This window comes from Pseudopodoces humilis, chromosome 14 (genome assembly GCF_049639895.1).
Source record: "Pseudopodoces humilis isolate 2021_Gansu_Grassland_sample_001 chromosome 14, ASM4963989v1, whole genome shotgun sequence".
NCBI lineage: Eukaryota > Metazoa > Chordata > Aves > Passeriformes > Paridae > Pseudopodoces > Pseudopodoces humilis.
The window spans coordinates 15,844,067-15,855,355 of NC_142213.1; the positions used below are offsets into that span (position 1 = coordinate 15,844,067).

An 11,289-nucleotide genomic window follows, 5' to 3' on the forward strand; every position below is an offset into this window, starting at 1 on the left:
ACTACATCTTCCCTATAAAAAAGGAAAACCTTATGCCCAATGGGACAGAGGATATAAATATCCCTGAGTGGAACTGACTATCCATTCTCTTATTAGCTCTTATTACAGAGTAAGAGTAAAAATATTTTGATTTGCTACATGTTGCTATCCATTTTACAAAAGACAATCCTTATCTCCCTCGGTTTCACATTACAAATTACTTTCTCCTGGAAGAAGGCAGTCCCACATGGCTGGGTTCCACCACCCATGCTTACAGCTCACTGTACTGAGGTACTGGCTGCAGTTGGGATGAAGCTGTAGCAGCTGCCACTGCTGAACCTGTGGAAAGGTGGAAAGTCACATGGCATTTAACCAGCATCAGGGCTCTGCTGGATCCTCTCAGCCAGCCCAGCATGAGCGTTTCATGCTGGAAGCAATGTGACTGCAAGCCACGTAGGCAAACAAATCCAATCACAACCTCTCTGAAAGTGTCACCCACAGAGGCCACTTACCAAACACAATTATGTCTATTGCTCAGTTCCAGTCATTTGTGAGAATATCTACTGTGATTTACCAGTGACAGAAACACTTCTCAACCCTCCACAGGGTCAGGTGGGTTTTTTGTTTTGTTCTCTTTCCTTGAATTATATGTTTTATTTACACTGCATTGCATGACATTATTTATCATATACTTCAATCTCCATCAAATTAAACAAACTCACAAATCCTCTCAAAGCTGGGTTGCTTTGCAGCTGCACAGAATTGGAAGTCACAGTTGTGGTATAAATGTGATGTGTTATTTTGATCATTTCCACTGTGCATGAAATTATCACTGGAGTCTCTGATCAGTCTAGTCTGTCTGTCACACACAAATGTTCAAATAACACACACAGTTGAACTCTCTGATGTGCCACAGCACTAAGCAACCACACAGCCAAAAAACTGACTTTAAAAATCATGGGGCTTTTGAAAGAATAGTAAACCTCCTATCTTACAATCATCTATAATTGTCTTGGGGAAAACATTTCAAATGCAATTCCTTTCTGTGATCCAGAAAAATCTATACAAAAATAGCATAAACCTTGGGGAAAAAAAAGAAACAAAACAAACAAACAAACAAAAAACAACAAGAAAGGAGAAATAAGAAAAAAAAAAGAAAATAGTTAACTATTTATACCATATAAAATGACTGAGGACTGCCAGGGACATCAAACATGATACTCTCTTAGGAACTTAATCTAATATGCTAATTGCAGGTGTAACTTAAGATATACATATTTGAATTCTGGGTCCTGGAAGTTGTGCTCCAAATGTTTCCTCAAACAAGTCACCAGTAGGCAGTCTGGCAAGAAATTACACGTGTGAAAACTATTCACATAACTAAAAGCTGCAGAATTAGAACCATAATTTCCATTTCCATAAGATGTGTAATACATTATGCATCTGTTGGAAGTAGACCAGTTCCAGGTGTTAATACTATCTGTAACCTAGTTTTCTCATCTGTCTAATTTGTTGGAATATCATTTTGTATGAAGTTAGCTGGGTTTTTTTTTATTATTCTTTTTAGTCAATGTATATAATGGTGTTATAATCATAACCCTAGATGTGGCATTTATTCACAAACTGGAAACAATGCTTGAAAAACTATACACCGAATAATCTATTTACTTTTTATATTAATTATTAAGTCTGCCTATTTGTTGATATTATATGAGCTAAGCAATCTAAAAACTTTAGCATGTCATTTTGAAGTGGCATGGAGGTATTTGAAATACCATTTGAAATAGCTTAAGGCAATTAAAAGATGTGGAAATGGGGCACTTGGGGACATGATTGTTGACTTGGCAGTGCTGGGTTCATGGTTGGACTCAGTGATCTTGGGGTTTTTTTACAACCTAAATGATTCTGTGATTCTACAATACTGTAAAATAAGCCAGTTTAAGAAGCAGTAGACAAACATAATGAAATCTCTGCATTTTCTGATACTTAAAGTTGTCACAACTCATTATTGTAGACACTACATCTGCTTGGGGACAAAGATGCATCTAAATTAAACCAAAAACTGACTTAGTGTAATCATCTCCAACTCACAACTTACAGGATAGCATGTAAACTAAACTAGATGATGAAATATTGGAGGACCTTGTTTTTCATCTGCAATGAATTATTACACTGGTAAGATCTACACTGACCTATCTGGGCAAAATAATTCAAGCAATGATGTAACAGAAGGAATTAAGTCATTCTATTGCTAAGTAGTCTAATCACATACAAAAAACACAGAAAATTAACTTGACAATCATTTCTATATATCTAGTGATCTAAACCTTTTTTTTAAAACAACTTATGCTTTTTCTTGTAAGCAGCAACTGAACTGTAGAGAAAAATATTGAAGTAACCTCTACATTGCTGAAATATGATGCCACAAAAAATTGTTATCAGCGCAATAATCTTACGGTATTTCATTTGATGTAACTTTTGCATCACTCAGGAGGATTTATTTTTCAATACAACACAATCTGGTTTTGAAAACAGCCTGAAATACAAAAGTATTTGGGGTCCATTAAGTAAACAATTGTATGTTCTGGCATACAAAAAGCGTGAAAGATAGCTTTAGAGATAAAATTCTATCTAAAAGATAGAATTCTTAATTTTTTAGCAAAACCACTTCTTCTTTTTTTAATCATTTAATTTGGAGGGGACCTCTGACTCTTCAGCCTTCTGTTACATTTGACTGAGTGTCAGGCAGGTATCTAGCTAATTCTTGCTATGGGGAGACTTCTCTCCACACTAAAGTGATCTGTATTCCCAGCCTACAACTGGCCCTTGAAGCATAATGTCCTTGTGCTGGAATCCTTCCACACAGTAATGCAATAAACTGGTGTGCTTGGTTTAGGATTAGAGATAGATTTTCTCAGATTTTCTCTTTTTTTCTGAAATCACTCATAAAGATATAGAATATTTAAGTACAAGTGAGTTAAGCTCTGCATTATAGCAGAATATATTGAAGAAAAAATCATCTAAGTTGGAGATAAAGAAACATGCTCTACAGATAACCTTCCATCTAATTTGCCTTTAACAATAGTTCTATATTCATGTGAGCTACCTCCAGCAGGTCAGCTATAGCTTTGAGGGGGCAGATACACACACTCAAAGAGCTGATCTTTTGCCTTTTTTAGCAGGGAACTGGAAGGGGACAAAACATCCCTTTGCATCCTTTATCTTTGCTCACAAAGTTTCTGAGTGTTCATTCTCAGATCCTCCTGCAACCTCCAGTCCTGATAACTGTGTCAGTTAAAGACTCACACCCTCCTGCAATTTCACATGAGATGATTTCAGCTTTGTGAATGAATACTGAACTACTCTTGCTAAGACAATTCTGAAAGTAAGTCAAAGAAACTGCCAGCAATAGGGTGAAATCTGCTGACCCTCAGTTAAGGAACGGCACCTGCTTAACTGATTACTTAAACACTCCAGAATTGTGTGGGAAAATGCAGCAAATTGAGTAGGGAAGAAGTTTAACTTAGCTGCACTTGGCTGTTTTTGGCCCAAAGAACTGCTCCAGATGCTGAGCTCAGTCCTGAACAGAGCTGTAACCCCAGCCCTGGCATGCTCTGGGTGTCTGAGCCACAGCACTGTGCCAGCCACACATCCCATTTCCACTCCCCTGCAAGAACGCCTACAGAACCAGACCCGTGAGGCAGAAGCAAATTAAACCAGAGGAAGCCACCAGGCTGATCAGGAGAATAAAGCATGTCTGCTATGAGGAAAGGCTGAGAGAAATGGGATTGTTCAGCCTGGAGATGAGAAACTTCAGGGTGACTTAATTGTGCCCTTCCAGTGCCCGAAGGGAGCCTGCAAGAAAGATGAAAAACAATTTACAAGAGCCTGGAGTGACAAGAGGGAATGGCTTCACACTGACAGAGAGCAGGTTTAGACAGGATATTGGGAAGAAATCGTTCCCTGTGAGGGCGATGAGGCACTGAACAGGTTGTCCAGAGAAGCTGTGGCTGCCCCTGGAAGTGTCTAAGGCCAGGCTGGACACTGGGGCTTGGCACAACCTGGGATAGTGGAAGGTGTCCCTGCCCACGACAGAAGGGGAAACCAAGTGATCTTAAAAGTCTTTTCCAACCCAGACCATTCTATGATCCTATGCTTTGTTTGCTAGGGTATCCCTGCTTTCCACACTAGCACTTGTGAGCCTTTAGACTGTCCAAGATAAAAAAGAGCCAAACAAATATTCCAGTTAGATACTTAAGATAACACTATAATCCTTGCTATTCTCTGGTATCAGGTTTCCCTAGATTTGTTCTGGAACTATGTTCCAGGGCTACCAGACATCACATTTTTGCCATAGTAAGACAGTTTTGTATATGTGTTGGTATTATATCTGATTTGAAAGTGACACCATTCATTATTGGTACATGAGTACTTTCTACTTAAAATGCCTTTATGCTGAAATGATCTGACATAATGGGCCCTAAATATTTTTGATTAACCATCAAGCTCATTGGATGTTAAATCTTGAAAAACCTCAACAGTTTATTAATATTTCACCAGTAAATCAGCTTTTAGACAAAGCACATTCCTAACAAGATGTATGCTTAACACAGCAAAATAGTTAAAGGCACAAAGAGTGCAAAAGGCAAACAAATATCAAGATGAATGCCATGATTTGAGATTCAAAGTCTAAATAACAAATTAATGAGCTTTGTGCTTCAATTGCCTAAGGTGGTAATTACTGATGAGCAAAAAGGATTGAATTAGTGAGAAAAGGGGCTGCTCAGGTTACAAGATATCATTGGCTTCGCTTGTGTATTTGGTGATAAGGGAAGGAGAGGGAGGCAGTCCTGTCTGTTTGGCCATTCATTTTAGCAGCATCAGCTGCCTTGGCTGACCTGCTTTGCCCACTGCAGCCTAGCACCAGGGTGAGCTTATGGCTCAGCAGTGTCTGGGCACACCTCAAGGTCATTTTTGGGTTTGTCAATTGACTTGATCCAGCATCCCACTGCTTCAGTTGCTTCTAAACTTCATTTCAGTTCCAGTGACACACATCTCACATGCATCAAGTACAAGCTCAAATATAAAATGAGATTGAGAGGTTTGTCAGAAGCATGTACAGGTATGTGGGTATTTGCCAAATGCAATCTGGCAAGAGAAGGATTATGGATAGGAGCAGGATTTTCTGTGTTACATGCAAATACCATTCTTGCAAAACTTCTCAACCGGTGTCATCAGCTTTTTTCTGCTTAAATTTCTTACAAATTAAAGAAAATTGACGTATCAAAATCAATTAACAAAATAAAACACTTCCTAAAGGTTCAAAGAACCTTTCAAGGTTTTGTTACCTTGCTGAGTATTTTTTTTTCCGGTAACAAGGTACTTATAAACCTCAAAACAGAAGAACTCTGTAATAATTAACTAAAACTGTGCATCCTCTTCCCATTTGGAATGTACTAGAACAAATTCAAACAACTTGGCAACTGTCACGTTTAACTACAGCCCTAGAATGACTTTTGCTGTCTGCATGGCTTGGTGGAATTGAGATAAGGAGATTTCTGTGAGGCCAGCTGGCGGGTCAGCAGCGGTATTACGAACACAAATCCGAGTTCTTGGCTCCTGACCCCGTGCTGACTCCCGGGGCTGTAACTACAGACCCTTCAGCTGTGCTCAGGTTCTGGGCTCCGAGGATGCTCCTCGACATGTACACCTCGTGGTGCTGTAAATACACCCCGCGCTGCGCGCCCTCAGCAAGCGCCAGCTACCCCAAGCCACTTAAAGCCATCGCATCGTTTCTCCCGGCCATCGCTGCCTTATACCCTTCGTATCTCCTTAAGCTTTCGTCCCGAGGACACCCGCTACTTACCGGCTTAGGGCTGAGGGGGGCTGAGGCATCGCGGCGCTGTCCCGCCTCCTGCGGCCCGCCCCGCCGCCGTCCCGCCCCGCTCCTGCAGTGGCTCCTCCGGGGGCGCAGGCGGCGGTGCCGCCCGGCCTCGCCGCTGAGCGCGGCTGCCCCAGCGCCCTCAGCCCCGCCGAGATGAACCCGCGGCTGCGGCACTGGCGGGAGGCGGCTACGCTGCTGCTGGCGGTGGGCACGCCGGGCCGGCCGCCGCGCTCGCCGCTCGGCCCCTTCGACTACGAGCTGCTGCTGCTGCGCCGGAGCTCCCGCAGCGGTTTCATGCCCGGCGCCCACGTGTTCCCGGGTGGGCTGGCGGAACCGGCCGATTTCTCTGCCGAGTGGCTGGGGCTGCTGCCCGCCTCGCCGCTCTGCGGGCTGGGCGCCGTGAAGCCGCCGCCGCCCGGCGGCAGCCGCGCCCCGATCTTCGCCACCGACCGGGAGAGCCTGGGCTCGCAGCTGCCGGGGGAAGTCGCCTTCCGCATCTGCGCTCTCAGAGAGACCTTCGAGGAGGCGGGGATCCTGCTGCTGGTGCCGGGGCGCGGGCCGGCCCCGCCGCTGCCCGCCGAGCGCCTGCCGCCCGCCGCCGAGCTCGGGGAGTGGCGGCGCCAGGTGCGGCAGGACGCGTCCTGCTTCCTGCGGCTGTGCCGGCACCTGGGCTGTGCGCCCAACATCTGGGCGCTGCACGAGTGGAGCAACTGGCTGACACCCGTGGGCAGGGCCGGCCGCAGCGGCCGCCGCTATGACACGGCTTTCTACCTGTGCTGCCTGGAGGAGCGGCCGCCCCACGTCTCGCAGGACGACCAGGAGGTGACAGCCGTCCTGGTAAGAGGGGCTGGGGGTGCCCGGGATGCAGCACAGCCCGGCCGGGCGGGTGTTGAGATGGGGGCGGCCGCTCCTGCCCGAGACCTTCTCCCACGGCTCCTAGCTCTGCCGAGACTGTACCCTTACACTTCGAACAGGCGTAGAATCATAGAATGGTAGGGGTTAGAATGGACCTTAAAGATCATTGCGTCCTGCCCCCGCCATGGGAAGGACACCTTCCGCCAGACCAAGGAGCTCCAAGCCCCGTCCAGCCTGGCCTTGCACACTTCCAGGGATCCAGGGGCATCCACAGCTTCTCTGGGCAACCGGTGCCAGGGTCCCACCCTTCTAGCAGTAAAAACACTGCCTTCTAATTCCTAAGCTAAAAGTCCCCTGTTTCGATTTGTACCCATTGTACTCCTTGTCCTGTCACTGCAGTACCTGACAGAGTCCCTTTCCAGCTTCCCTGCAGTCCCTTCAGATACTGGAAGGTGCTGTGAGGTCTCCACAGAACTGACTCTTCTCCAGATCAATCAAAACCCTCCCGATAAAGTTCCTTGAGACTTGAGGAAAGGGAAGGGAGTTTTTACCTGCACGGTGCCCCTCTCCCCTGGACACCTGGAGCTGCCACCATCACCAGAGGTTCAGCTGCAGCAGCTGTCGGGAGGGGGTTTTTTGTGAGGTCATTGTACGTGATCCGTGTCACATCAGGTCCCTTTCACTGTGAATTACTGACTCTTTCAAAGGCCATTGACAAATACCATTTTTTTACATTCATTCCTGCAGTATAGTCCAGGGTTGTCATATCTCCTCAGCGTGCTGGGAGAGATCCATACAGTAGGTATATCCAGGTATATTCCAGGACTGCATGAGATGCTAGTAATTTTTGTCTTTTGGAGTTGGAATATTTAAGTAATATGCAAACTTGTTGAAATAGTCTCGTAAAAATTTTGAAGTTTAGATTTCTTTTTTTTACTTTTTTTTGTTTTTTTAAATTGAGTGTGTAAAAGTGACAAATTTCATGAAGCTCTACGAGAGCTCAAGGTCAGGTACATTAGGGTCTTTAAGTTTTTCTAGGATTCTGAAAAGTTTGATTACAAGTTAGAATTAGATGAGAAACCAGCCAGTTCTGTAAAAGCCTACCTAACAATTTTGGTATTACTGATACTACTATATGCATTTGTTTAACAAATTTTGCTACAGAAATTCAAAATTACCTGAAACCTTACTTTCAAGAGTACATGTTGTAATTTTGTTAATAACAGCATAAATCTGCTGCAGACAATTATGCACGTATTATTAAATTCACCGTTTGAGATGAAATGAAGATTACCAATAGTTTAAACATGCAAAATTAGCATGAATTGCTGGGTGTTCACACTCTAAAAACAATGCTTTTAAGAAGCAGATGTTTAGAGATACTTTTAATTCTCACAGCATCAGTGGCAACCTCTGGTAGTAGTGAGTTTAATGTTTTCTGTTAGTTTCAGTAAACTTTTAGTCATGCCCCTGAAACAAATGTCAGTTTTTAATCCTGGCATGTCTGTGTATAAAATAAAAACTTAATTTTATTGGGAAAATTAGTACCTTTCATAGATTGCTTATGTTTTTCAATTTTAAGAATGTTATTACTTTGGTGTAGTTTATACATGGCTTTTATTGTGTTCAGAAGAAAAGGTCTGTTGCAAGCTTCTTTGCTGTACAGACTTCCTTGCTAAATGACCTTTCAGTTTATTCAGACTTTCTATCTGCTGCTGAAAGTATTATTTCAGGACTTGTTTTCATTTTCCAGTGGTCATCACCTCCAGAAGCCATTGAACGCTTTAAGTCTCAAGAGATCTGGTTTCCTCCACCTCAGTTTTATGAATTCTGCAGGCTGTGCAACTTCTCTTCCCTCGGGGAGCTCCAGAAGTTCAGCTCTGCGCGCGCTCTCGAGGGCTGTGAGCGCTGGATGCCGGTGATGCTGAGTGCTGCAGATGGGTTCATCCAGCTGCTGCCGGGTAAGGACACACTGGAGGGCTCTCCTAAATACACAGCATCTCCTGAATGCTGTGTGCTGAAGCCAGATGACATAAACCCTTCTTAAGTGTAAGGAAAATACTCTTCTAAGTCAAGTTACTGCATGCTGTTTCTACCTTGCTTGCTGCAGTCAGAGACAAGCCAGGGGATCAGACAGCACAGTTATTTCTTAGTTACTCATAATCTCATTGTCTCACCATTGTCATCATATGTGTGTTTGTGAAGAAATTCTGGCATTTCAGCTTTGTGTAACCTGAAGGATGTATTAGAACTCCTTCTGTTTAGTCCTTTTCAATGGGAATTCTTTACTTCAGTTATCACTTTGTCTTTGTAAGGAGAAGGGAATCAAGCACAGCTGCAGTATCACATCTCCCAGCTGCAGGGATAAGGTACTGGACTAAAACCATTCACTCAGTCATCTTCCTTCTGCCCTTTCTCCTGCTTAAGTCTCATTTCATAATCATGTACATACAGTGTTAAGAAAAGCTGCATATACTATTTATTATTTTCTTCTTTTCTTAGTTTGTTTTTCATTATGCTTTTTTTTTTTTTGCCACAGGACTGTAATGCCTTGATATGGCAAAACATTTATTTCCTTCAACAAAATAGAATTAAATAAATTTCTGTTCTTAATCCTATCTTTATACACATGAAGAAGTGCTTGTCCTGTTCTCCACCTTTTTCATACACTCCTATCTGCCCAGGCTGTCATTACAGCATATTAATAGCAAATTATCAGGAGCTCTGGAACATTCAGAGTGCACTGCAGTGTCACTGACATACTTAAAAGATTTATGGCTCTATCTTTAAATATGAAGGTGTGTAGATGTTTAGATTCAATTTACTTTTGCATTGTGAAATACATTTCCACTGATTTACATGTCCTGATAAATCCTAAAAAATTTTCCAGTGTCACTCAATGAAAAGGCTGAAAAATAAGGTTTGCAATCTATAACTAAATCTGTTTTTCTATCCCCAGGAGATGAGTTATATCCAGAAGATCCAGATTATACTGGAGAAAAGAAAATGATGTCAACAGATAAGAAGGTTGAAGATCTCATGAAAGAAGGTGGCACATTTCACAGGATAGTAATAAAAAACATCAACAATCTTGCTGTCTATGTTAATATTCAAGCAAAATATAAGCATATAAATCCACTGATGATGAAGTGTGACAATTCAGATTATAATAGCAGATTATAATATGTCTTTGGTTTAAATCAAGAATATTTTTAATTGCATATATGCTCACTGTGGTTTTGGTGCTTTTTAACTGTTGCCAAATAGTCATGAAAATGTTCCTCTGTCCTGCCAAAGCATTATGTATGTGTGATGTCACATTTATGCGTATCTGATCTCTTGAGTCTTTAAAAACAGCAGTTAGGCTGCTGTTGGGTCACAAAGGTCCTCTTCTCACTGAAAATTTAAGTATGTATTATGTTCAGAACAAGCAGAGGAGAGCTGAAGGATTCTTTTACTGTGTTTCACAAAGTTACCCACTAGATAACTGCAGTGTGTGTCTAGAAATGAATGAAATCTCCCATTCCATATTTGTTGACAATTCTCACTCTGTTCTCTCTTTCATTCTGGGGAAAAGCAATGTATGTATAAATATATATATATATATATATAAGTTAACTAAAATGAACTTTTAAAAATAATATAAAGTTAATTTTTATATTTTATATACTTAAATTCTTTCTACTAATGGTAACATTCATTCAAAACTACGATTTTCAAAGGTAGACCTAATTTAAATGAAGTCATCTATGGAATTGAGTGCATTCTTTTTATCAATATATTTTTTTTATCTTCAAGTTGTAAGCAATTTAAAAAAAATAAAAAGTATAATTTTTTAGCTCCAAAAAGATAACAACTTAAGGAAATAATATCCTCCTTGAACTACCCACTTCCATATTCTAACATCCCACTTTTTGCTTCTTCACTATTTTACTAATATAACTGAGATTTAAGAACTTCAGAGGAAAAATTGCTGCTTAGTTTTTGGTTTGGATTTTTGTTTTGTTGGATTTGTGTTTTATGCAATAAGTGGAGTCAATAGAGCAGTTTTATAAATTCTTTATGTGGAAGGAGAATGGATGATGACTTCAGGTTAGTCAGTAAAGTTGTTCAGAAAGCTTTGTTCCAGCTTTTGTTCTGTGTTTCAGTAAAAACCTTTTGCAACAATTACACCGAATTGGTTTGTAGCATTTATTAGGATTAAAAAAAAATACTGAAAAAAGGTGTGTCTTTCTCTTCTCTTCTCTCTCACAACATACCCAGGCTGTTGCTGGTTTTGCAGACCCTGTTGAGGTTTGTAAGCCTGTGCTGAGCAATGACCATGTGAAGCAGAACACCTTTGGAATATTCTGGCTGGGAGTGACATTCCCTTTTCTCCAGTCACTGGACACTTCGCGTGCCTGCCCTGACTTCTCCAATGCAATGGAGAGCACCCTAGGACCCACACTTGCCAGTTCCCTCAGATTCATCCCTCAGATGCAGTCGAGTCCCAGGGACTTCTCTATGCTCAGGCTTCTCAGATGGTCTTGAACTCTTAAAAAGGAAAGTACTTTATATCCTCGCCTTGTAGT

The 11,289-nt window shown here is 42.0% G+C and overlaps 2 protein-coding genes across 2 annotated transcripts in view; one reads left to right on the forward strand and one right to left on the reverse strand.

The window, feature by feature from the left end:
- Positions 1-5,946, reverse strand: part of ANKRD27 (ankyrin repeat domain 27) — a 53,869-nt gene extending 47,923 nt beyond the window's left edge. The window contains exon 1 of the mRNA XM_005526400.3: positions 5,846-5,946. The gene's annotated coding sequence lies outside the window, so the exon portion shown is untranslated. The remainder of the gene's footprint in view (positions 1-5,845) is intronic.
- A 55-nt stretch (positions 5,947-6,001) lies between these two features.
- Positions 6,002-10,890, forward strand: NUDT19 (nudix hydrolase 19). Its single transcript, XM_005526448.3, has 3 exons — positions 6,002-6,700; positions 8,472-8,679; positions 9,678-10,890. The coding sequence occupies exons 1-3, from the start codon at positions 6,017-6,019 to the stop codon at positions 9,899-9,901; spliced, it is 1,116 nt and encodes a 371-aa protein (XP_005526505.2). The 5' UTR covers positions 6,002-6,016; the 3' UTR covers positions 9,902-10,890.
- Positions 10,891-11,289: the final 399 nt, after the last annotated feature.